The sequence below is a fragment of the Oryctolagus cuniculus genome, chromosome 2, assembly GCF_964237555.1.
Source record: "Oryctolagus cuniculus chromosome 2, mOryCun1.1, whole genome shotgun sequence".
Classification (NCBI taxonomy): Eukaryota; Metazoa; Chordata; class Mammalia; order Lagomorpha; family Leporidae; genus Oryctolagus; species Oryctolagus cuniculus.
The window spans coordinates 170,825,180-170,852,147 of NC_091433.1; the positions used below are offsets into that span (position 1 = coordinate 170,825,180).

The 26,968-nt window shown below is 46.7% G+C and overlaps 1 protein-coding gene across 2 annotated transcripts in view; it reads left to right on the forward strand.

Annotated features, from left to right (window-relative positions):
* The first annotated feature begins 5,744 nt into the window (after positions 1-5,744).
* Positions 5,745-26,968, forward strand: part of MEMO1 (mediator of cell motility 1) — a 128,177-nt gene continuing 106,953 nt past the window's right edge. Inside the window, exons 1-2 of one of the 2 annotated variants that reach the window (XM_051843036.2) lie at positions 5,745-5,957; positions 6,670-6,747. In XM_051843036.2, the coding sequence (XP_051698996.1) occupies positions 6,687-6,747 (61 nt within the window). In that variant the 5' untranslated portion in view covers positions 5,745-5,957; positions 6,670-6,686. Of the gene's footprint in view, positions 6,208-6,669; positions 6,748-26,968 lie in introns of both variants that reach the window. The other variant, XM_070069276.1, reaches the window with a different exon arrangement.

The window sequence follows — 26,968 nt, forward strand, 5'->3', positions numbered from 1 at the left end:
TATTTTACTGAGGGACTGGAGGGCATCGTTTACTCCAGTAAGTTGGTTAATGGAAATCAGTTTGGAAAATTCTATGCTTGGGTGATATATATATATTTTTTAAGATTTATTTTATTTATTTGAAAGGCGGATTGACAGAGAGAGGAAGAGGTAGAGATCTTTCATCCACTGTGTTACTCTTCAAATGGCTACAGTGGCCAGGGCTGGGCCAGCCTGAAGCCAGGAGCCTGGAGCCTCAGTCGGGTCCCCCATGTGGGTGCAGGGACTTGGGGGCTCGGGCCATCTTCCACTGCCTTTCCAGGCACATTTGGAGGGGGCTGGATGGGAAGTGGAGCATCCTGGGTCACCAGACCTTTTCTGAATTAATGTCTTCACACTGACCCCGCACCACCACAGTTCAAGAATTTACACTTACAGAATATTGTTGTGGCTGGCGCCTCGGCTCACTAGGCTAATCCTCCACCTAGCGGTGCCAGCACACCGGGTTCTAGTCCCGGTCAGGGCTCCGGTTCTGTCCCGGTTGCCCCTCTTCCAGGCCAGCTCTCTGCTGTGGCCCGGGAAGACAGTGGAGGAGGCCCAAGTGCTTGGGCCCTGCACCTGCATGGGAGACCAGGAGAAGCACCTGGCTCCTGCCTTCGGATCAGCGCAATGCGCCAGCCACAGCGTGCCAGCCGTGGCGGCCATTGGAGGGTGAACCAATGGAAAAGGAAGACCTTTCTCTCTGTCACTATCCACTCTGCCTGTCAAAAAAAAAAAAAAAAAAAAGAATATTGAGAATATTGTTGTTTTTAAGTTTTTATATATATTTACTAAACAATATCTTCCCCTTTAACTGGTCAAACAGTAGTAGATATATATATATATATATATATATATGCTACATAAAATACAGCACGCAAAGGATCAGTGTGGCACAGCAGGTTAAGCCACTTCTTGCAGTGCTGGTATCTCATGTGGACATTTCCCCTATGTATATAACACTGCCTTTCAAATAAATAAATCAATCTTTAAAAAACAAAAAAAGGAACTGAAATAGGTTCAGACGGGGTATAGACACCTTGAATTGAAAATGAAAAGAGGGGCCAGCGCTGTTGCCTAGCAGGTAAAGCTGCTGCTGGCAGCTGCTGGCCCCAGTATAGCAGGATTTTAAGATGGATAACTTCCTGTTAGAAATATGACCTAATAGTTGTAGTAATCATGTGAAATCTTGTAACCAGTTCTTTTCCTGGACTGGACTCCAAAAAGATATAACAAAGTTGGAGACCTGACACATACTATCAAACTGTAGAAAATAAGGACAAAAGATGAAACCTATAAGCAAATATAAATGAGAATCCACTTGTTTAAAAAATCTCTGAGTGTAAAAAATAAAAGACAGAAGTGGTATAATAGTATAAAATAGGTCACCTGAGAGAAAAAGGGCAAATGGTCAGGCAAAATTATCTTTTAAAAATTTTGTCAGGGTCAGGCGCTGTGGCCTAGCAGGTAAAGCCGCTGCCTGCAGTGCCGGCACCCCATATGGGTGCCAGTTCTAGTCCCGGCTGTTCCACTTCCGATCCAGCTCTCTGTTGTGGCCTAGGAAAGCAGTGGATGATGGTCTAAGTCGTTGGGCTCCTGCACCCACATGGGAGATCCAGAAGAAGCTCCGGGTTCCTGGCTTGGGATTGGCACAGCCCCAGGTGTTGCAGCCATCTGAGGGGTGAACCAGTGGATGGAAGACCTCTCTCTCTCTGCCTCTCCTTCTCTCTCAGTGTAACTCTTTCAAATAAATAAATAAATCTTAAAATTTTTTTTCAGCCTTTTAAAAAAAAGATGTGTATCTTTTGACTCAACCATTTCATTTCTGGGAATCCTAGATATTTCTTATGAAAAAAGCTTTTATAAAAATCATTCTAAATTTTTGGAAATAAGCAGATTTTCATTTTATTGGAATCATTAAATATGTAAAGTACTTAGCCCAGTATGAGCCACATTGTGTTTAATAAATGTTACTTAAGTTTGGTTTCTAAAGTAGAATGAGGCAAAGGTGACTGATGCCAGGTGAGAGCACCAATTTTGATTGAAGTTAAAAGAGCTCGTGTGCTGAGCTCTCTTCTAAACACTATTGTGTCATTCTAGTTTGTGTTTTGAAAGGTAATAATAGAGAGGCAGAGAGAGAGAGAGATCTTTGCTGGTTTGGTCCCCAAATGGCTAGGGCAAGGCCAGGAACTCCATCCGGGTCTCCCATGTTGGTGGCAAGGGCCCAAGTACTTGTGCTATCTTCTGCTTTCCAGGCACATTAGCATGGAGCTGGCTCAAAAGGACACCTTATCCCAGGATGGTGTCCTGGTGTTGCCACTGCTGGGCCTAGAATACTTTTCTAATATGGGACTTCCAGTGTTAGGGGGCTCCTTAAGCTGGCTATTAGCTGTGGGTAAGGAAAATCTAAAAAGTCAACTTGGTACTGTCCTATAGATTCAAAAATTAAATCTCAGGATACAAACAGGTGTTTTTTAAGTGTAGTTGTATGTATTTGACACAAAAATTCAAAAACTACATATTGAAAAGGTGACATCTTTGGTATATCCTTGCACTTTAGCTACCCAGCTTTCAGTTTGTTTCCTTCTACACACATTCCACGTAAGTGCAAGTGCTTGAGAATACATGTATTCACTTACACAGATGGCAAGTACACAGTTCACGTTATTCTGCAATTTGCTTTTTCCTAGTTTTTGAAGCTCTTTCTATACCAATAATACATTGCCACCTCATTCTTCTTTATTAGAAAGGCAGAGAGAGACAGAAAGACAGACACCATTCACTGGTTCATTCCCCAAGTGCCCACAAAAGTCAGGACTGGAGCAGGTTGAAGCCAGGAACCATGAACTTAGTCTGTTCTCCAAAATGGTTGGCAAGGACCTGAGTTTAGTTGAGCTATCACCTACTGGCTTCCACGGTATGCATTATGGAGAAGCTGGGATGGAGAACAGAGCCAGGACTCAAACCTAGGCCTTGCAGGATGGAATGTGGTCATCCCTAGTGTGAACTTAAGCACTGCACCAAATGACCACACTACCCAGTTTCTTTTTTTAGTGGGTGTATTTGTATGTCCTAATTTAACAAGTCTTATATTGATGGAGAGTGTGGTTAGTTGTAGTTTGCTAGTATAGTCTGCTACAGTGAATATGGATATGCTGTTCTTACACATGCTGGCGTTTGAGTTCTGGGACCAGTGGCACCTTCTTATTTCTTAAAGTCTGTACTTCCTAAGATCTGTGTATTAGTGAAGATTTTTTCCTTGCCCTGTACTATGAATGAAGTTTATGGAGTGTGATACCCAAATCACTGGTGGATATAATGGAATTTGGTAATAATCTGAAACTTGTACACTTATGCCAATTAAGCTCCATGAATACAAAGTAAACATTTTGCATTATACAAATGTTCTGTAATTTAGGGGAAATGAGTAAGGGAATAGTTTTCTTATTTTGTTCTAGAGTGTACAGTTGAGTATGGTAGCCAGAATATGGTAGGCAGGAAGAATACGGTAGATTATACTGAGAATGTTCTAGATATAATAGAAGATCCTCTAACCTTTCACTTTTATTGGAATTGTGGTCTATGTTGAATTTGATCAGTAGGAAAAACCCTTTGGGGAAAGAAGCAATGTCCAAATGAGCATTTTAAAGGGAGGAAGCTTAATTTTAAATTAGATTTCTAGTTTGGAATGAGACCTAGGATTGTTGCTAGGAGCAGAGGATAATGATAGAACAACGATACAGAATAGCTGATCAAGTACCTTTATGAATCTCATTGTAAGCCTGAGGGTTAGCCATGACTGCTGTTTGCATTTGACAGATGAGAAAACTGAGCTTCAAAACATGAAAGTATTAGATGCCTAATGGTATCGAATGCCACAGCTAATGAGTGGCAGAGCCAGGACTCAGATTTAATTTTCTAGTTGGAAGGGCCTGAAATATGTTTTCTTTGCTCATTGTATCCAATTTCATCTCCTCCCCACTTTTTTGGCGATAAACGAAATCTGCAATAATTAACCACAAGAGGAGTCACCCAACCAGCACTTAAAATTTTCCTTTCCCCTTTTTATCTTAAAGGTTTATTTATTTTGGAAAGTCAGAGTTACAGAGAGGGGAGGGGAGGGAGAGTGATATCTTTCATCTGATGGTTCACTCTCCAGATGGCTGCAATGGCCAGGCCTGGGCCAGGCCCAAGACAGGAGCCAGGAAATCCAGATCTCCCACTTGGGTGGCAGGGCCCCAAACACTTGGGCCATTCTCTGCTGCTTTTCCCAGGCCACAGGGAGCTGGGTGGGAAGTGGAGAAGCCCACACAGGAACCAGCGCCCATATGGGATTCCAGGGTCAATTTTCCTTTCCTTGAAATTTACAATGAAGGGTTTACCATTTCATCAGCTGTCCCTGAGTGTGGCTGTTCTAGAGTACCATGGACTCCGAGCTCTAGTCTTCCTTTTCCGTTACTGTAGGTTTGGCTTTTTGGTTTGTCCGTTTTTACCTTTTGCTGTATATCATCTTAATATTTGGGCAGGTTAGTTGGAGTCAAGGAGCACAGACTCCAGAGATAGTGTAACAACTCCATAGGAAAATGTGTGTCAGTAGCAGTCCAGTCATTGACCAGGCCTTGGGACACGGATTTCACCCAGTTTTTGGGCTCTAAAGTTGGAAAGGAAGGGAGGAAGGGAAAGGAACATGCCTTTAAAACAATATGCATTGGGCGACAGGTAAAGGCGGTGCCTGCAGTGCTGGCAACCCATATGGGCGCTGGTTCCAGTCCCGGCTGCTCCACTTCCGATCCAGCTCTCTGCTATGGCCTGGGAAAGCACCCAAGTGCTTGGGCCCCTGCACTCGAGTGGGAGACCAGGAAGAAGCTCCTAACTCCTGGCTTCAGATCCGCACAGCTCTGGCTGTTGCGGCCATCTGGGGGACAAACCAGTGGATGGAAGACCTCTCTCTTCCTTTCAAATAAATAAATCTTAAAAAAAAAAAAAAAAAAAAAAAAAAAAAGCATGTATTGTGGCTCTGGGGGAAGCTAACCTTCAAGGTCAGGCAGTTTGCACTGTGGATTCTTCCAGGTGCCTGTTCAGTGTGAAACTCAAATATAGCGGTTTTGTGATTCTAGACCCGAATCTTTGATGGAAGGCAGACAGCTCGTCCTCTCTTCCCAGTTTTGGGGTGTTATACTTGGTAGTAACAGCAGTTGCTCCCCGCAGGTTCAACATCCGGGATTCTACAACTGCAAAGGAATTCTTTGTTCCTGACGTTTATGTGGAGTATTGGAATTTCTAAGATAAAGCAAGGATGAAATAACGCTAGGGAGAAACAGTATTTGTTGTGTGCCCGCTGTGGGCAGGCCCTTTTACACTGGTCACTCTTGGGATCCTGGCTACACCCCTGGAGTGCTGTTCTTCCCATTTCACAGTTGGGAATAACTGAGGCCAACGGTAGCACACTTCCATCCCATTTCACAGTTGGGAATAACTGAGGCCAACGGTAGCACACTTCCATCAGGCGTCAAGTTAAACGTTTACAGTATCAAGAGCCACGATTACGTGTTAAAGGTCATCCTGCGGCGAAGCAAAAAGTAGCATTTGCAGGACCACAGGTGCCTGCCTCTACAAATAAACTTCCCGAGGCGGGCACAGCCTTGCACCCCTGAGAGTGACACCTCGAGGGTGCAAATCCACTCAGGACTCCGCCTTTGAGGGGATCCCGGCCGCTCCTCCCCCGCGGAAAGCCCCGCGTGCGTGCCCGGGGTGCACTCCGTTTAAGGAAGTTGGCTGGGGGAGGGGGCTGCCTTGCGGCTGCGTCCTGCTCGCCGCGCCCTCCCCCAGCCTCTGCTGCCGCTAAACCCCGGAGAGCGGAGCGCGCACGTTGAGTCTCCTCGGCGGGCCTGGCAGCGGTGCTGGGCATGCTCAGTGGGCAGGACCCGTTAGAGTGGCGAGTAAGGAAGCGTTGGCTCCTCCGGGTCTGCCTTCCCCGGTTCAGGCCCCGGCCCTGGGCTTTTGTGCGCGCGGAGCTGCAGCGCCGCTGCCTCCTCGCGGGGCCGCCGGACCCCAGATGCCGCCTGGCCTGTCCGGTTTCCGCCGTTAACCTCGCGGCGCGGCCGGGAGGAGGAGGAGGAGGAGGAGGAGGAGCGGGGCGGGGCCGGCCGGCCGGCAGGCAGGAGGGCCCTGCCGGCGCTGGGGGCGGGGGTGGGTGCGGGGAGCCCCGCGGGGGGTGGGGGGAGGGGGCGGGCGCGGAGTCACGGGGGTGGGGTCACCGGCAGTGGCTCGGGGAGGCCAACGGGGAGGGGAGGGGGCCGTGGGGGCGGCTCGGCGGAACCAGCCCCGGCTGGGAGCGGCGGCGGGTCCGGGGTCCGGGGCCAGGGCTTTCCGGGCTTCGGTGAGGCCGCCGTGGGCCCCATCTTCCGGCGGTCGCCGGAGTTTGTGGTGATTGTTGCTGCCGCTGCCACCGCCCCGGCTGCCATCTCCTCCTCCTGGGCCGCCGCCGCCGCCTCCTCCTCCTCCTCCTCTTCCTCCTCCTCCTGGGCCGGGCTGATCCCCTCCCCGCTGCCGCCTCCTCCTGGGCTGGGCCCGCGGTGTCTCGTCCCCTCGCGGAGCCGCTCCTGCCGCCGCTGCCGCCGCCGCCTCCTCATTCATCCTCGTGCACCATAGGCGGCACAGGCACCAAGATGTCCAACCGAGTGGTCTGCCGGGAAGCCAGTCACGCCGGGAGCTGGTACACAGCCTCAGGTAGGGCCCCAGGCCGCCGGCCCGCCCGCCCGCCGCCGCCGCCTGGCCCCGCGCCCGGCCGGCCGAGGTCGGCAGCCCGGCCCCGCGCGGCGGCGGCGGCGGCGGCGGCGGGCGGGCGGGGACGAGGGCGCGGACGGGCCGCGGGCGCCGACCGCGTGGGGAGGGAGCGGGCCGCGGCCGGCTTCGCCGCCTCCCCCACCCGGGGGCAGGCATCCCGCTCCGGCAGCCGGGGGCTGGCCGGCCTCAGGCTCGCCCGGAGTTGGGCGAGAGGAGTTGCCGCCGCCTCGGCAGCCCGCGCCCTCCCTCGGGACCGGGCTGGAGGGAACAAGGTGCTCCCTGTGCTCCGGGACCCGCTTGCCCACTCGGCGCGGCGGCGACCCTCGTGGGGTCGCTGGCCTCCCTGCCCTGCCCTGCCCTGCCCTGGCCGCCGGCGGTCCGAGGGGGGCGCCCCTGGAGCGGGTCTCACCTTCTTCGCTGTGGCGCTGGCGGGGGCCAGGCAGCCTTCCCCTCACCTTCCAGGTGCCCGGCGCTGGTGGAAGGAGCGAAGGGTGGTACTTTTCCTCCTTAGCGAAGTCGAGCCGGGCTCCCCGCCCGGGAGGGTTGTCCGGGGAGGGCCCTGGGGGGCGGGGGAGCTGGAGCTTTGTGTGTGGGGCCGAGGGTAGGGAGTAGGAGGCAGGGGCTTTGGGTGGCCGCCCCGCTCTTTTGTCAGCGTGTGCATTGTTACTGTCATTCACTAGAGGGGCAGCTGGGGATGGCATCAGCACTTTTCCCGAGCAGGCGCCCGGGTCTTAGTCGCTCAACACCAAGCAGGTGCTGGGACTACCTAGCCAATTAGTTTTAGGTTTTCAGTCTCCTGGGTCTGCTCCGTCTACCCACATTTCAAGAGTTGTTGGGTGAGAAAGCGAAGGTAGGAACTTCCCCTTTAATAAAGCTCTTGTTAAAAACGACGGTTTCCTGGGACTGTTTTCAGGAGTCACATTTCTGGTATGCTAAGGAAGAAAGTTTCACTGTGATTCCGAAGTCTTTGGTCATTTGGTATTGGCTTATCCGTGACCAGACTTAGCTTCTTAATATAAGTCGGGTCATGTTTCCCCTTGCCAATAATTGGGGTGGATGGTGGTGGTGGAATGGGATTGAGAGAACACAAAGATTCGGAGGAAAGCTCCTTTCTCCCGAGGTTGCTAAAAGAGCTCGTTAAGGGCAGGCTGTTGACTGACTCACTGAAACTGTGTTGAGAACACACAAAGGAATTGGGATTTGCAACTGTTGGTAACAGTATAGGTAAGTTTTGCTTAAGCAGATGGGACATTCTGCAATTAAGTGGTTTCCCTTCTTGAGCCTAAAGTACTTCCTAAATAATTCTCACAACCTGAGAATGCCCATGAAGCTGTTCTTGTTCGCCATAAGGGGAGATACCTAGAAAAGTTCAGTGATGTGCCCGACACTCTTAACACAGTGGTGGAACAGAAATTGAGAAACAGGGTCCTCTGGCTCCTGGGCGTATGTATCCGTCCTAACTCTTATTAGTGACTAGTAGCCTCCTCAGGGCTGTCATGTGCTCTGAAAAGGGAAAAAGTTCCAATTGTCAATTTATTGGTCGTCTTTGCTTTATTTGTTGTGGTTTTCCTATACTTTAATGTGTTTTGAACTTTTGCTCTAGTTTATATTGGAATGTGGATAAATGATTCTGTAGGAATTTTTAGAGTTTTTGAAAGGCTTTTGGGTAGTCAAGCCGGGCAGAGTTCACACTTTACACTAAAGACTTCTTCAGTGTATCTTCTCTAGTATGAGAAATCCTTTGGTCTAGCTAAAAAAATTCTGCTTATAGTTGCTTATCAGCAGTGAACAAAAATGAGCTGTTGAAAATTTAAAAGGATTTTTTAAAAAGTTTTTTTAAATTTATTTGAAATGTAGAGTCAGAGACTAGAGAGGGAGAGAGAGAGAGAGAGAGAGAGAGAGAGAGATCTTCCATCTGCTGGTTCACTGCCCAAATGGACAGGATGGTTGGGACTATATCAGGCTGAAGTCAGGAGCCGGGAGCTGCTTGTAGTTCTCCCAAGTTGGTGCAGGGGCCCAAGCACTTGGGCCATCTTCTGCTGCTTTCCCAGGTATATTAGCTGGGAGCTGGATTTGAAGTGGAGCAGCCTGTACTCAACTGGAGCCCAAATGGGACGCCCGTGTCTCAGGCGTTGGCTTAACCTGCTATGCCGCAGTGCTGTCTGCTAAAATATATTCTTATTTCCCTAAATTCTGAGGGAAATCAGTAATGCTATTCAGTAATGTGAATTGTCTAGATCATCTTATTATTAAAGTGCAGGCTATGACTCTTTTTGGGATTTTATGTGTGAGGCAGACTTTTACAAGATTTATGTATGTATCTGAAATAATTATAGAGAGAGAGAGAGAGACAGAGACAGAGAGAAAAATCTTAGAACCATTGGTTCACTCCCCAAATGGCCTTAATAGCTAGGGCTGGGCCAGTCCAAAGCCAGGAGCCTGAAACTCCATCCAGTCTCTCACCTGGGTAGCATGGGCCCAAGCACTCTGGCAGTCTGCTGCTCACCCAGGTGCATTAGCAGGGAGCTGGATTGGAGGTGCAGGAGCCTAGACTGGAGCTGGCCTGGATATGGGATTCCAGTATTGCAGGTGTCAGTCAGCTTAACCTGTGCCACAGTACTGGCCCCTGAGAGAGACTTTTTTGAACTTGAGTAATAATTGATGGTGAATTTAAAGTAATTGAGTTGTAAAAGCTTGCTTTTATTTTAAAAATAAATGAAATAAAACTACAATAAACTTTGAGTTGACCTTGTAACTGCTATCTTTAATATTATGCCAGTGTACCTAATGCTGATGACATTGACCGTTGGAAAAATGTAACTTGTGTTCTGTCATTATTTCTCTAATGAACTGATCCTAAAAGTGTATGAATATTAGGAGTGATGTGTTTGCAGATTGCCATTGTGATTCATGCAGCATTCAGCTTGTGTCCATAGAATTGGTGTTCAGTGATTGATATAAGAGGGTGAAATCACATTTGGTTCATTTATCAATTTCAGAGAACAAGTGTGTCCATACATACACATGTACATCTTTTTTTACCCTTTGTTATTTGCTAGATTTGTGGATAAAGTGGTGTAAATCATTCTCTGCTGTCAAGGAATTCACAGTTTATTTGAAGTAAGTAGGAACTGAAGGCAGCAAGTAAACATCAGTTAAGTTAAGGTATTGCTTTTACTAGTTGTGAGGAACATAGAATCACTTTGATGTAAGATTGGAATTTTGCTTTGAAGGAAGGGTATTTGGGGCAGGAAGAAGCAACATTGGATTGGGAAACACCACAGAATTGCAAAGGCAGGTGACTATAAGTGGTTCAGTTGGACAAGAATTGAAAGGTCATGTGGATGGAATTCATGAGCCTGGACTGGTGTGTGGGACCTGGAGTATAGATGGGCATCATGTGGGTCAGACTTACCCAGTATGCAGTGAGGACCAGGGTGAGTTCGGAGCAGGGCACTAATATGATGCCAGTAGCATTTTAGGGGCATTAGTCTCATGGAAAGGTTAGTCCTCACTTCTTTATTGGTGTGCAGCAAGGCTGGCCCACAGCCATATCCAGCCTTTTGGTCTTTAATTTTTTTCTTTAATAGTTCAACAGCTAAGTAGGATTTTTAGTTTTTAAAAGTTGTTAAAAAAAATAAGAACTGCCAATGCTTCATGTGGGTTAGTGGTTCTCAAAGTGGGATTTCTAGACCAGTAGCATGATGGTGTCTGTAGTCTCTCTTTTCTCTAGATTTGTTACAGCTTTCATTATTTTAGGCTTTTAACTTTTTTTAAAGATTTATTTATTGAAAGGCAGAGTACTGTGTGTGTGTGTGTGTGTGTGTGTATATATATATATATAGAGAGAGAGAGAGAGAGAGAGAGAGAGATTCATCCAGTAGTTCACTCTCCAAATGGCTGCAACGAAAAAGCCAGGAGCTAGGAACTCCATTCAGGTCTCCCATATAGGTAGCAAGGACCTAAGTCCTTGGGCCATCTTCTGCAGCTTTCCTGGGGACACCAGCAGGGAGCTGGATCAGAAGCAGAGCAGCTGGGATGCAGGATGCCAGAGGGATATGGGATGCCAGTGCTACAAATGGTGGTTTAGCCTCTAAACCAAAATCTGCTGTCGGGATAGTTAGAACTGTCTTCTAGCCAGATTTCCTTTTGCTAGCCTTATTCCCCTTTGTCCGCTGTTGAGCACATCGTTCCTTTGACCCTTTCTTCCTTTATCTACCTGTCTCTGACTGTTTCCCCCACCTCTTTCCACTTCTTAATGTTACCGCTTTTAGCTTAAGACCTCTGGCAATCACTGGTGTCAGGGAACTGAGGAAATAGTATCAAAGTCTAATGAATTTTTTTTTTTTTTTTTTTTTTTTTGTTTTTTGACAGGCAGAGTGGACAGTGAGAGAGAGAGACAGAGAGAAAGGTCTTCCTTTGCCGTTGGTTCACCCTCCAATGGCCGCCGCGGCCGGCGCACTGCAGCCGGCGCACTGCGCTGATCCAATGGCAGGAGCCAGGAGCCAGGTGCTTTTCCTGGTCTCCCATGGGGTGCAGGGCCCAAGCACCTGGGCCATCCTCCACTGCACTCCCTGGCCACAGCAGAGAGCTGGCCTGGAAGAGGGGCAACCGGGACAGAATCCGGCGCCCCGACCGGGACTAGAACCCGGTGTGCCGGCGCCGCAAGGCGGAGGATTAGCCTAGTGAGCCGCGGCGCCGGCCTAAAGTCTAATGATTTTTAAAGAGCATTCTGCAAGTGTTTGTATGTTGTGTAACTTAGAAGCAGTTTTACTTTTAAAGTTGTTTTCAGCCATTCTAAGTTTCTAAACATTTAATGAAATTATATCAGGGTTTTGTAGCTGGAAAACTGTTACCTTTATTGGGGGGCCGTGTACCTTGAGTTCTGGAGTGTCCAAATAAAATGTCTTGGTGTGTGAGAACTTGAAAAACTGACTACTACAGATTAACAGAGTATATGATGATATTTAGTTTTAAAGTGAATCCCAGGGCGGGAATTTGGTGCAGTACTTTAGATGCAGCTTGGGTTGCCTGTATTCTCTATCGAAGTGCTGTTTGGGAATCCGGGCTCCCTCATTTCCAATCCAGCTTCTTACTACTTACTACTGGGCCCTGGTGGGCCCAGGTGATGGCTCAGATAGTGGGGTTCTTGCCACTTACATGGGAGACCCCAGTTGAGTTCCAGACCTAATTAGTTCCAGGTCTTTGACTTGGCTTACCCTTATTGTTGTAGGCATTTGAGGAGTGAACTAGCAGATGGAAGATATCTTTCTCTTGGCATTTCAAATAACATGAAAAATAAATAAATAAAAATTAAAAGAAAATAAAGTAGGTTCTTTTAGATTATTAACTATGGTTATGCTGATTTATTTTCTTTGTTGCTCATTCTATTATTTTACTATGGAGAAAGGCAAGGAAAAAAATTTTAAAGGCAAACTTAATTTTACTGCTTGATTACTTCTGGTTCTTTGTCACTTCTTGTCCTTTCACATGCAATTGCCAAGTCAAAATTATCTTTCTGACCTCCATGGTATAGTTTATATTAGCTGCTGTTGGATTTTTGTCCATTTCAAAGAAGATGAAAGTGACCAAAAATAAAAATGTCTTTCATTAAGTATATTCCATAGGTAGATTACATAGATGTATGTAATCTGTAATCTTCAAAAAGGACGCTACAAGGTTGGTATTATCTCTATTTATGGATGAGGAAACAATGACTCAGGTTGAGTCACTTATTTAAGGTATAACAAGTGAGTGGAAGAGCCAGTCTGGCTCTAGAACTAGTTTAGTGTTAGGGGCAGGGAAGTGTAAGGATGTGTGCTACCCCAGACTCTGAGCTTTTTCTGCCCTGTTTCAAGTTTTTCCCAAACTTCAGAAGGAATATTTAACTCACACTTGTATATCATTTATGGCTTAAAACCATTTTCTTAGACATTTTTGATTTTTCATAATAATCCTGTGATTCGTTGTAGGATAGGTAAGGCAGGCAGGTCATTGATTTGTCTGCATCTGCCATTTTAAGGGTGAGAAGCTAAAAGCTGGAGGAGGCTTCCTTGCCTGAGTCATACTACTAGGGAGTGATAGAGCTAGGATTTCCAATCTAGAATTTCTGGCCAAAGCCTACTGTTCTTTCTATTTACAGTAATGCCAGGGTAAGTAAGAAATTGAGCTCTAGAAATCAGTAAGCATCTTTATAGTTGTCCAGTACATAGACTATAAAATAATAAAAATGTAACTGAAGCTTACAGATGTTGAATATGATTTGTATAATATAAATACTGACAAAGGAATTGACATATGTTAATTAGGCTGGTTCTAGAATTTGAATTGGGTCTAACAGAATCTGGCATGTCTGAAGAGGCTTTATTTAACATTCAGTGTTTCAGTATTGGGCAAATTGAGTTCGGTGTGAAAGGAATTGCTCTAGGGACTAGGTGTTTATTAGCAGGGGATGAAACAAAAATTTCTGGAGTTTACATTGTAAATGAGAGAGACTGACAACAAATAAAGACAGTACATAGTTGACTACTAGGCAGAGGAAAGTGTTATGGAGAGTGGCAGAGCAGGGTTGGTGCACAGGGTGTGTTAAAGGCTAGGTGGTGGAGACTGAAATGTTAAATAACATGGAAAGGGAAACTACTTGAGTCAAGACCTGAAGGAGGTGATAAAATACGCTTTGTGTATTGATGGGGATAGATGATTCTAGGCTGAGTATAGAAAATTCAAAGGTTCTGAGGTTAGACCAGGGCTGGAATATTTGAGGAACAGTGAAGAAACCAGGCCATTGCAGCTTGAAGTAAATCTGGACAGAGCAGTGTTATCTAAGAGGCGAGTGACTGGAGTGTGGGCACAGCAGGCTTGTGGTCAGTCTTGAAGGCCACTGAAATGACCTTTACTTGAGTGAGTAGCCACCAGAAGGTTTTGAGCTGTCGATGACCTGATCTAATTTAGAATTTATAGAATCACTTGACTACTATGTTGAAACTTGACAGACTTAAGGTCAGAGAGTGATGAAGACAGTGGCAAGGACAGAACCAGGAACACCAGTTAAGGAAGAAAGCAGTATTGCAAGTGAGCGATGATAGTGTTTTGGGCTGAGTAATAGCAGTGGAGATAGTGAGCATGGGTTGGTTTCTGAATATATGTTGAAGGTAGAGCTGAAGCTTGAAGTGGCTATGAGAGAGGAGACATGGATTTCTTTTTTAAGATTTATTTAATCTGAAAGGCAGAGTTATACAGAGAGAGGGAGAGAAAGACAAAGTGACATCTTCCATCTGCTGGTTCACTTCCCAGCTGGCTGCAATGGCTGAGGGTGGGCCAGGCTGAAGCCAGGAGGGTAGAACTCCATCTGGGTTCTCACGTGGGTGGCAGGGTCCCAAGTACTTGGACCATCCTCTGCTGCCTTTCTAGGCACAATAACAGGGGTCTGGATTGGAAAGGGAGCAGCCCTGACTCAAATCAGTGCCCATATGGGATGCATCAAAGGTGGCAGCTTAACCTGCTGCACCCCAGCCCTGGCCCCAGATATCTTATTATTGTTTTTTCCTAAACAGTGGCAGTGATGAGTTGCTGTTACTTGAGATAGGGCATCGAGGTGTCTTTTTTTCTTTTTTTTTTTAAGATTTTATTTATTTATTTGAGAGGCAAAATTACAAACAGTGAGAGGGAGTCACAGAGACAAAGGTCTTCCATTCACTGGTTCACTCCCTAAATGGCCTCAATGGCCAGCTGGAGCTGCGCTGACCTGAAGCCAGGAGCCAAGAGCTTCTTTCGGGTCTGCTACGCAGGTGCAGGGCCCAAACCATTGGACCATCTTCTACTGTTTTCCTAGGCCATAGCAGAGAGCTGGACTGGAAGAGGAGTAGCTGGGACTCAAACCAGCACCCATATAGGATGCCAACACTGAAGGTGGAGGATTAACCTACTGCACCACAGCACTGGCCTGGGGCATCAAGAATGACAGGTGTGGGGGCTGGCTCTGTGGTGTACGGGTTTGCATTGCTGGCATCCCATGTGGATGCAGGTTCAAGTCCTGACTGCTCCACTTCCAATCCAGTGCTCTGCTTATGGCCTGGGAAAGCAGCAGGAGATGATATAAGTGCCTGGGCTCCTGCACTTGGTGTGGGAAACCCGGAAGAGGCTCCTGGCTCCTGGCTTCAGATCAGCCCAACTCCAGCCATTATGGCCATTTGGGGAGTGAACCAGCAGATAGAAGACCTTTCTCTCTGTCTCTACCTGTCTGTAACTCTACCTCTCAAATGAATAAATAGAAAATCTTAAAGAAGAAAAAACAGATTTGGACTGGGAAGGTTGGGAGTAACTTTTTAGAAATTTTGGTTTAAGTTTGAGCTGTCTACTACACAGTCAAATGGATATATGAGTCTGGAGTTTAAGAGAGATCTACCACATGGGAGAAGCTCCTGGCTTCGGTCTGGCCCAGCTCTGTCCATTGGAGCCCCTCGGGGAATAAACCAGTGGATTGAAGATTCTCTCTCTCTCTTTCTTTTAACTCTGCCTTTCAAATAAATAAAACAAACATTAAAGAAATGGGTGGGGTAACTTTTCCCATAATGTTGTTAGCAACAGTAGTCACTGGAGATGCCTTTTGCATAAAGAGTTTATGGTCATATAAGTTTAGGAAATGTTGCATCTGTTTTTCTCCCTTGGGCCCTGATAACTCCAAGTAGACTTGTTTTGTCACTTTTTACATGTTTTGTCTTGGTGTTCCATGTTCATCTGAAAATACTGTATGTTTTTTATAGTTGTAGGGTGAAATGCTATATAAATGTTAATTGGGCGGCTGGTGTTGTGCATAATGGGTTAAGTTGCCCCCTGTGCTGCTGGCATTCCTGTGTGCCAGTTCCAATCCTGGCTGTTCCTCTAATGATCCAGCTCCCTGCTAATGTGCCTGTGAAAGTAGCAGAAGATGGCCTAAGTCTTGGGCCTCTGCACCCACATGGGAGACCCAGAACAAGTTCCTGGCTTCAGCCAGGGCTTGTGGCCATTTGGGAGTAAAGTAGAGGATAGAAGATTTCTCTGTTTTTCTCCTTCTCTCTCTGTAACTCTACCTTTCAAATAAATTTTTAAAAAAGTTATTTGGTTAAGTTATATTGTTATATTTAAATCTTTGGCATTCCTATTGATTTTATTTATCAACTCCTAAGATAAGTATTAAAATTTCTAACTGTAATTGAAGAGTTATTATTTTTTTTCTGCTGGCGCTGCTGCTCACTTGGCTAATCCTCCGCCTGCGGTGCCAGCACCCCGGGTTCTAGTCCTGGTTGGGGTGCTAGATTCTGTCCCAGTTGCTCCTCTTCCAGTCCAGCTCTCTGCTGTGGCCTGGGAAGGCAGTGGAGGATGCGGCCCTGCACCCGCATGGGAGACCAGGAGGAAGCACCTGGCTCCTGGCTTCGAATCGGCGTGGTGCGCTGTCTGTAGTGGCCATTAGGGGAGTGAACCAACGGAAGGAAGACCTTTCTCTCTGTTTCTCTCTCTCTACTGTCTAACTCTGCCTGTCAAAAATTAAAAAAAAAAAAAAAAAAATATATATATATTTTAGTTTTGTTGGTTCATTCTTTCGAGTGTTTTGAATCTTTATTATTTAGTATACATGTTTGGAATTATGTTTTTTAACCATTTATTTATTTCAAGGTTTTAAGATTTATTTATTTGAGAGGCAACGTTAGAGAAGGAGAGACGGAGCGAATGGTCTTTCATCTGCTGGTTCACTCCCCAAATGGCCACAATGGCCAGAGCGCCGCTGATCTGAAGCCAGGAGCAAGGAGCTCTGATAGGGGCTGCTGGTGTCCTAAGTGGTGGCCTAACCTGCTCTGCCACCAATCCTGCCCTCTCCAAGGCTTCCATTTTTTTTTTTTTTTATTTGACAGATAGAGTTAGACAGTGAGAGAGAGAGAGACAGAGACAAAGGTCTTCTTCCTTCCATTGGTTCACCCCCAAAATGGCCACCACGGCTGGCACTGCGCTAGTCCGAAGCCAGGAGCCAGGTGTTTCCTTCTGGTGTCTCATGCGGGTGCAGGGCCCAAGCACTTGGCCATCCTCCACTGCCCTCCCGGGCCACAGCAGAGAGCTGGACTGGAAGAGGAGCAACCGGGACTAGAACCCAGCACCCATGTGGGATGCCGGCGCCGCAGGCGGAGGATTAACCAAGTGAGCCACGGCACCGGCCTCCAAGCCTTCCATTTTAACAGTTTTTATGTGTACAGTTTTGTGGCATTAAGTACAGTCACATTGTTTGCAACCATTATCATAATTCACCTCCAGAACTTTATCTTCTTCAGCTGTAAAATTCTGTACCTTAAACATGAATTCCTATTACCCTCTCCCCAGCTCCTGGCAACTGCCACTTTACTGTCTGTCCTCTTCTGTCTGGCTTATTTCACTTAGTGTTAATGTTTTTAAGGTTTGTCCATACTGTGGGGTACATCAGAATTTCATTCCTTTTTAAGAATAGATAATACCCCATTGCATGTGTATCTATCACATTTTGTATATTCATTTCTATATTGAGGAATGCTTGGATTGTTTCCATCTTTTGGCTGTTGTGAGTAATGCTTCTGTGAACATGGGTAAGCACTTATTTATTTTAGTCTCTATCTGCTGTTCTTTTGCATATATGCCCAAGATTTGAATTGCTGGGTCATGGTAATTTTATGTTTAACTTTTTAAGGACCACTTAACTGTTTCTCCTAACAATGCATGAGGATTCTTGTTTTTCTACATCTTGGACAACACCTGTTCCTACCTCTCCCTTCCCTTTTTGTTTGACAATTGCTGTCGTGGTCCTGAAGTCTATCTTTGTGGTTTTGATTTGTAATTTTTTTAGTGACTCATGATGTTGACCATCTTTTCAGGTACTTCTTGTTCATTTGTATATCATTGGAGAAATGTCTGTTCAAGTCCTGTGCTCATTTTTTTCTGAAAGATTTTTTTTTTAAATTTATTTGAAAGGCAGAGTTAACAGAAAGAGGGGGGAAGACAGAAAGAGAGAGACATCCTCTATCCTCTGGTTCACTTTCCAAATGGCTGCAATGGCCAGGGCTCTGCCAGGCTGAAGCCAGGAGCCTGGAGCTTCTTCCAGGTCTCCCACATGGGTTCAGGGACCCAGTTACTTGGATCAGCTTTTGCTGCTTTCCCAGGCACATTAGCAGGGAGCTGGATTGGAAGAGGAGCAGCTGGGACTTGAACTTGTACCATATGGGATGCCGATGCTGCAGTTGGAGGCTTAGCCCACTACGTCAGTGCTGGCCCCATCATCATTTTTATCTCAAATATTTTTTCTTTTCACCTCCTTTGTTTCCTGAGACTCCTCTTACAGTTGTGTCTTAGTAGCTTAATTTTGTACCATAGAGAAGTTTGCGTTGCTTTTTTCCCATAACTTTTTGCTGTGTCTTTATGTTCACTGATTTTTTTTTCTTCTGCAGTATCTAGCTTTGCTTTTAATCCTACCAATGACATTTTCATTTTGGATTTATAATATTTTTCAAAAGATGTCACATAATTATTACTGAACCGACCTGCTAGTTAAGCCTCAAACATGTCCAGCTGTCCAGTGATACTATCTTCAGCTTGATATGGTTAAGAAGGCAGTGACCTTGAACACCGTAAATATGTGTGCCATCCGTTTCCTGTGCAGTTCCTTATGGAGCCAGCTTGGTTCTTTTTTTTTTTTTTTTTTTTTTTTTTTTGGCCAGCTTGGTTCTTCAGCATTGTCTCCTCTTGACCAACCTGTACACACAACCTGTATACACAACCTGTACACCTGATTTTATTACCAGATTTCTTCCGAATCCATTAGGGGAATGAGGTGATTTTGTTTTTGTGATTTGGCCAGGAATGTCTTGATATTGAAGGTCCTGTGAGAAGACATGAGGACGGAGTCAGGTAAACTCACCGTGATGGTGGAGAAAAGTAGCCAGATGTTGTAGTTTTTTCCTTTACGTATTCCATTTGACTCTCTTTTATGTGTTTTCATGTTATACTCATGTTGTCTAAATTTATGGGCACACCAAGAATTTTTATAATAGCTGTCTGAGTGTCCTTTTCTGGTAATTCTGTTGTCTTTAACCTTTCTGGGTTTGGATATAATGAACTATTTTTCTTCTGTTTATAGATCACATTTTGTCATGTCTATAAACTTTTTAGTGGATACAAGACATTGTGAATTTTACCTCCTTAAAAACTGGTATTTGTGGTATTAGTTTAAAGAGCTTTGAAGGGACCAGCATTGTGGCGTAGTTGGTGAAGTCTCTGTTTAGGTCGCCAGCATCAGATATGGGCGCTGTGAGACTAGCTGCTCCACTTCCCACCAGGCTCCCTGCTGAATGTGCCTGGAGAAGCAGTGGAAGATCACCCATGTGGGAGAGCAGGAAGAAGCTCCTGGCTCCTGGCTTTGGCTTGTCCCAGCCCCTGCCATCATGGCCATTTGGGAAGTGAACCAGTGGATGAAGATCTTTCTCCCTCTCTCCTGCTCTGAGTTTATTTTCAGAAGACAGCGTTATTTATGGATCATTTTGACTTGTTTTCATTTTATAGGATGGTTTTTGCCTTTAGGACTAATGTGCTTCTGTTATTAAAGCATTGCTCTTTTGGGGTCTATTCTGAATGCCCCATGTAGTCATTGAGGTGTCTCCACTTAAGCTGGTAGGGACTCCAATGATTTATGACCCTGAGTTCTTGAAATGGTCCTTCCATCAGAAGATTTTTTACCCTGTGTGTGCACAGGTTCGTATTAAGCCATCAGCTTAAGTGGGCCCTATTGCAGAGTTTTAGAGTTCTTTCTTGCTTGACTTTTCCAGAACTCTGACCTGCAGATTCTAGCCATCGACCTTTCCTAGATGCCAGTGAGAGGAATCTTAGTGATTCTGTGCATGTCTTGTTTTGTTTCTCCTTGGGGTGGTTTATAAGTTGGCTTTCAGCAGAATTCTGGGTAATTGTAGGTCTCACTTTATTTCCTTTTCCATACTCCTCTTGTCCATGTACTACAATGTCTGCTAACAAGCCATATGTATGTGAATGTTTCATCTGGTTTTGCAGTTGCTTATAGCAATTGTTACTTCCTCATGAGTAAAAATAGAATTTATGTCAGCATAGTTACTGTGGGTGAACATATTTTCATATGTGAACATATTTTCATTTTATTTTTTACTTAAAAAATATGTGCTTATTTGAAAGGCAGAGAGGCCGGCGCCGCGGCTCAATAGGCTAATCCTTCACCTGTGGCGCCAGCACCCCAGGTTCTAGTCCCGGTCGGGGCGCCGGTTCTGTTCCTGTTGCTCCTCTTCCAGTCCAGCTCTCTGCTGTGGCCCAGGAGTGTAGTGGAGGATGGCCCAAGTGCTTGGGTGCTGTACCCCATGGGAGACCAGGAGAAGCACCTGGCTCCTGGTTTGAGATCAGCGCGGTGCTCCCGCTGCAGCTCGCCAGCTGCAGCGGCCATTGTGAGGTGAACCAATGGAAAAAGGAAGACCTTTCTCTCTGTCTGTCTCTCTCACTCTCTCACTGTCCACTCTGCCTGTCAAAAAAGAAAAAAAAAAAAAAAGAAAAAAATGAAAGGCAGAAAGATGAAGTGAGAGAGAGATAGACAGACACTCTCCAAATGCCCACAGCTACTGCGGCTTGGCCACGCTGTAGCTGGGAACTCAGCCCTGGTCTGCCATGTGGGTGGCAGGCACTTACCCACTTCAGTGATCCTGTGCTGCCTTCCAGGGTAAACAGTAGAGGGAAACAGAAATCTGGAGGGGAGCTGGGAATGGTATCTAGGCATCCAAGTGGTATTTTTTCTTTCCTGTTTTTTTTTATTTGCATTTTATTGGGGAGGCAGAGAGATAGAAAGATGAGAGAGATCTTCTCATCCACTTATTTACCGTCCAAATGTGTACAATAACTAGGGCTCGGTCAGGCAGAAGCCAGGAGCTGGGAACTCCATCGAGGTCTCCCCTGTGGATGGCAGGAACTCAAATACTTGAGCTGTTATCGGCTGCCTCTCAGAGGCGCACATTAGCTGGAAGCCGGATTGGAAGTAGCAGAGGTGGGAGTTTAACCAACTGTTCCAGTAAGGGATGCAGATGTCCCAGATAGTGACTTAACTGCTACACCAAACACCCGCCTCTAATTTTTATTTTTAAAATAATATTTTCTCAAAGTTTTTCAGGAATATCATCATAGCATTTGCACGCAGTGATGATTTTACCTGCTTTCCAAATTTTACATCTTTTTTTTTTTTTCTTAACTAATTGTGTTGGTTAGTATCAGTCTCCAGAGAAATGGTTATAGGACACTTCTGTTTGCCCATCATGTGTAATGCATGTTTTCAAGTTTGGTTACTCTTATAACCTTGGTTGATTTTGTACCTTTTAGATTTTTGGAGATAGACAATTTTTTGATGAACTGCTTATCTCCTAGGGAATGAGTTAGTATTATGAGTGAAACCTAAAATTTTCCTAGGATACATAGTTTGTCTTTTCTCTGCCTGTTAGTTCATGCTGTCCTTCCCTTGTTAAACCATCAATTAGGGGTTGTCACTGTGGTATTGTAGGCTAAGCCTCTGCCTATGGTGCTGGCATCCCATATGGGCACCAGTTCATGTCCTGGCTGCTCCTTTTCTGATCCAGCTCTATGTTTATGGCCTGGGAAAGCAGTAGAAGATGGCCCAAGTGTTTGGGCCCTTGCAACCTCGTAGGAGGCCTGAAAGATGCTCTTGGCTCTTGGCTTTGGATCGGCCCAGCTCTGGGTGTTGCGGCCATTTGGAGAGTAAACCAGCAGATAGAAGACCGTTGTCTCTGTCTCTTCCTCTCTCTGTAACTCTGCCTGTTAAATAAATAGATAAATCTTAAAAACAAAACAAAACAAAACAAAAACCATCAATTAATTGAGGCCAGTGTTGAGCCCTGGTTGGTTAAGCCACCACATGTGATGCTGGCATCCTGAATCGGAGTACCGGCTCAAATCCCAGCAGCTCCACTTCTGATCCAACTCCCTGCTGATGTGCCTGAAAAAGCAGTATAAGATAGCCAAAGTAGTTGGGATTCTGCCACTCAAATGGGAGATTTGAATGGAGTTCCAATCTCCTTATTTATTTATTTATTTATTTTTGGACAGGCAGAGTGGACAGTGAGAGAGAGAGACAGAGAGAAAGGTCTTCCTGTGCCGTTGGTTCACTCTCCAATGGCCGTCGCGGCTGGCGCGCTGCGGCCAGCGCACCGCGCTGATCCGATGGCAGGAGCCAGGTACTTATCCTGGTTTCCCATGGGGTGCAGGACCCAAGTACTTGGGCCATCCTCCACTGCACTCCCTGGACACAGCAGAGAGCTGGCCTGGAAGAGGGGCAACCCGGACAGAATCCGGCGCCCCAACCGGGACTAGAACCCGGTGTGCCGGCGCCGCAAGGTGGAGGATTAGCCTAGTGAGCCACGGCGCCGGCCTCCAATCTCCTTATTTCAGATAGGCCCTGCCCTGGCTCTTGTGGCTCTTCATTTGGGGAATGGACTAGCAGATGAAAGATCTCTTTCTCTGTCATTTCCTCTCTGTCACTCTACCTTTTAAATAAATAACTGATAAAATCGGGGCTGGTGTGGATAGTAGTTTGAGCTGCCACCTGTAACACCGGCATCCTGTATGCACACTGGTTCCAGACCTGGTTGCTCCATGTCTGATTCAGTTTCCTCCTAATGTGTCTGGGAAAGCAGCATTAGGTGGCTGAAGTGCTTGGGCCTCTGCAGCCATGGGGGAGACCCAGAAGAAGCTCTGGACTCCTGGCTTCCGCCTAGTCCATCTCCGGCCGTTGTGGCCATCTGGGGAGTGAACCAACAGATGGAAGATCTCTTTCTTTCTGTCTCTTCCTCACTTTCTGTATAACTGCCTTTCAAATAAAAAATTAAATTAAAAAAATCAAGTAATCAATCTTGATCCTGGAGCGATCAGTGAGTGGGATAGCCCAGTGTGAGTCTCTGGATAAGATGTAATAAGTAGTGACAAGATCCCCTTAGAGTGGGGTTTGTGTATTACTCTTTTGTTAGAATTAATAACCTAGGGTAGAAGTCATGAGCTTTTTCTGTGAAGGAAGAGATAGTGAATATCTTAGGCTTTACACGCTGTACGATCTGTGCCATTGCAGCTAAATTCTGCCCTTGTATTGTAAAAATGGCTATAGTTACTATGTAAATCATTCAATAATATTTGATTTACCAAAAGTGGTGAACTAGATTTGGCCCATGGGCTGTTTTCTGAACCCTACCCTAGGAGATTCACTTGAGAACTTGGTTAGAAGTCAGGAAGAGCTGGGGCTGGTGCTGTGGCGTAGTGGGTAAAGCTGCCGCTTCCGATGGGAGGCCTGGAGGAGGATCCTGGCTCCTGGCCTGTGGATCAGTGCAGCCCCAGCCATTGCGGCTATTTGGGGAGTGAACCATTGGATGGAGGACTCTTTCTGCTTCTGCCTCTCTGTAAATTTGCCTTTCAAATAAATAAATATCTTAAAAAAAAAAAATCAGGGAGAGCTGCTGATTTGTAAGGAAAATAATACACCTCACTGTGTTGGATTCTTTGGAAAGGTGACTGAATTTTAGAAATTTTATTAAGCTACTAGACTTAGACAAATTTGAAAACTCTGATTTGACAAGCAGTCAAAGGTTAAGCTATTTGTGACTGAATGCTCAAAGCAAAGGACAACTTCTAGTTTTAGGAAAGTTAATAAAATAATTGCTGGGCTTACCTGGCTATTTTCTTATCTTCCTAATTACTTACTGTTTTTTCTCAGTGATGGATATATTTATGGGTTTGAAAAACATTTCTCTCCTGTGTCTTAGAATTCAAATTTAGGGGCTGGTGCTGTGGCACAGCGGGTTAACTCCCTGGCCTGAAGCGCTGGTTCCAGACCCGGCTGCTCCACTTCCTGTCCAGCTCTCTGCTGTGGCCTGGGAAAACAGTGAGAGTTGGCCCAACTTCTTGGACCTCTGCACCCACATGGGAGACTTGGAAGAAGCTCCTGGCTCCTGGCTTCGGATTGGCGCAGCTCCGGCCGTTGTGGCCATCTGGGGAGTGAACTAGTGGATGGAAGACCTCTCTCTCTCTCTGCCTCTCCTTTCTCTGTATAACTCTGACTTTCAAATAAATAAATCTTTAAAAAAATGGAATTCAAATTTAGTAGTACTTATTCTCCTGTCCTTAGTATTTAGATGTTAGCAACACTTCTATTTTAAAGATAATTAAAAAAGTAATTTTTTTTTTTGTGGCTTAGTGGGTTATTCTTCCACTAGGGATGCCCACATCTTACACCTGTATGCCTGGGATTGAGTCCTGCATCTGCTACCCATCCAGCTTTCTGCTAATGTGCCTGGGAGGCAGTGCATGTAGGTCCACGTGTACTTGGGTTCCTGCTGCCACATGGGAAACTCAATTGGAATTCCTGCTTCCCAGATTTGCTCCCTGATCATTGGGTAGGCATTTGGGGAGTGACAAGCAGATGGAAGATCTTTCTTTGACTTTTCCTCTCTGCCACTTTGCCTTCCAAATAAATAAACCTTGAAAAAATACATTGGAATTATTTCATAAAACTGGTTTAGGATTTTTTTTATTATAAAATATTTATTTATTTGATGGAACCAGTGCTATCGTATAGTGGGTAAAGCCACTCCCTGCAGTGCCACCATCCCATATAGCTCCGGTTCATGTCCTGGCTGTTCAACTTCCAAAGCAGCTCTGCTATCACCTAGGAAAGCAGTTGAAAATGGCCCAAGTCCTTGGGCCCCTGCACCCATGTGGGAGACCTGGAAGAAGCTCCTGGCTCCTGGCTTTGGATCAGCCCAGCTCCGGCTGATGGGGAGTGAACCAGCAGATGGAAGACCTCTCTGTCTCTCTCTGCCTCTGTCTTTCTGTAACTCTGGCTTTCAAATAAATAAATATATAAATATGTTTTGAAGGAGTTACAAAGTAGGGCTTGGGGTGGGAAAGGGAGATAGTGTTGATCCGTCTTCCATTAGCTGGTTTACTCCACAGAGGGCTATAATGTCCAGGGCTGGATCAGGCTGAAGCCAGGAGCCAGAAGCTTCTTTGAGGTCTCCCACATGGGTAACAGGCCCCCAAACACTTGGGCCATCTTCTGCTGCCTTGCATAGGCCTTTATTTATTTATTTGAAAGTCAGAATTACATAGAGAGAGAAGGAGAGGCAGAGAGAGAGAGAGAGAGAGAGGTGTCTTCCATCCATTGGTTCACTCCCTAATTGGCCGCAACAGCCGGAGCTGCGCCAATCCGAAGCCAGGAGCGAGGAGCTTCCTCTGGGTCTCCCACTTAGGTGCAGGGGCCCAAGGACCTGAGCCGTCTTCTGCTGCTTTCCCAGGCCACAGCAGAGAGCTAGATGGGAAGTGGAGCAGCCGGGACTAGAACTGGCGCCCATATGGGATGCTGGCACTGCAGGCGGTGGCTTCTACCTGCTACACCACAGTACTGTCCCCCCTCCCTTTTTTTTCTTTAAAGAGGATCACAGTCCCAGATGGAGCAGTCCCCACTGGTTTGGTCTCTGAGGACTATGTTCTTTTATTTATTTATTTTTTTTAAGATTTACTTTATTTGAAAGGTATAGTTAGAGAGAGAAGGAGAGAGATCTCTTCTATTTGCTGCTTCACTCCTCAAATGGCTGCAACAGCCTGGGCTGGGCCAGCTGAAGTCAGAGCCAGGAGCTTCATCTGGGTCTCCCACATGGGTTCAGAGGCCCAAAGACTTGGGCCATCTTCTGCTTTCCCAAACCATTAACAGGGAGCCGAATCGGAAGAGGAACAGCTGGGATTTGAACTGGTGCACACTTGGCATGCCAGCATCTTAGGCAGTAGCTTAACTCACTGTGCCACAGCTCCAACCCCTAGAACCTAAGGAGCTTGTGGCATAGCAGGGCTACTGCCTGCAGTGCTGACATCCCATATGGGTGCTGGTTCGGGTCCCGGCTGCTTTGCTTCTGATCCAGCTTTCTGCTATGGCCTGGGAAGGCAGTAGAGGATGGCCTGGGTCCTTGGGCCCCTGCACCCATGTGGGAGACCCGGAAGAAGCTTCTGGCTCCTGGCTTTGAATCGACACAGCTCCGGCTGTTGTGGCCAACTGGGAAGTGAACCGGTGGATGGAGGACCTCTCTCTCTGCCTCTCTTCTCTGTGTGACTCTGACTTTCAAATAAATAAATAAATCTTAAAAAGCATTATTTATTGGGGCCAATGATGTGACATTGTGAGTAAAGCTGCTGCCTGCAGTGCCGGCATCCCTTATGGGTGCTGGTTCGAGTCTTGGCTGCTCCACTCCAATGCAGCTCTCTGCTATGGCCTGGGAAAGCAGTAGAAGATGGCCCAAGTCTGTGGGCCCCTGCACCTGCTTGGGAGATCCAGAAGAAACTCCTGGCTCCTGGCTTTGGATCAGCAGAGCTCTAGCTTTTGGCGGCCAGCTGGGGAGTGAACTAGTGGATTGAAGACCTCTCCCTCTCCCCCTCTCTCCCCCCTCTCTCTCCCCCTCCCCCTCCCCCTCTCTCCCCCCTCTCTCTCCCTCTCTCCCCCTCCCCCTCTCTCCCCCCTCCCCCTCCCCCTCTCTCCCCCCTCTCTCCCCCCTCTCTCCCTCTCTCCCCCTCTCCCCCCCTCCCTCTCTCCCCCTCCCCCTCTCTCCCCCTCTCTCCCTCTCTCCCCCCCACCTCCCTCTCTCCCCCTCTCCCCCTCCCCCTCTCCCCCTTTTCCCCTCTCCCTCTCTCTCCCCTCTCTCTCCCTCTCTCCCCTTCCTCCTCTCTCCCCCCTCCCCCTCTCCTTCTCCCTCTCTCCCCTTCTCCCCCTCTCCCCCCTCCCCCTCTCCTTCTCCCTCTCTCCCCTTCTCCCCCTCTCCCCCTCTCCCCCTCTCCCTCTCTCCCCCTCCCCCCTCTCCCCTCTCCCCCTCTCCCTCTCTCCCTCTCCCCCTCTCCTTCTCCCTCTCTCCCCCGTCTCCCCCTCCCCCTCTCCCTCTCTCCCTCCCCTCCCTCTCCCCCTTTCCCTCTCTTCCTCTCCCTCTCTCCCCTACTCCCCCTCCCTCTCTCCCCCTCTCCTTCTCCCCCTCTCCTCCTCTCTCTGTGTAACTCTTTCAAATAAATAAATAAATCTTTATTTATTTGAAATGCACAATATCAGGAAAATTTTCCATCTGCTTATTTGCTC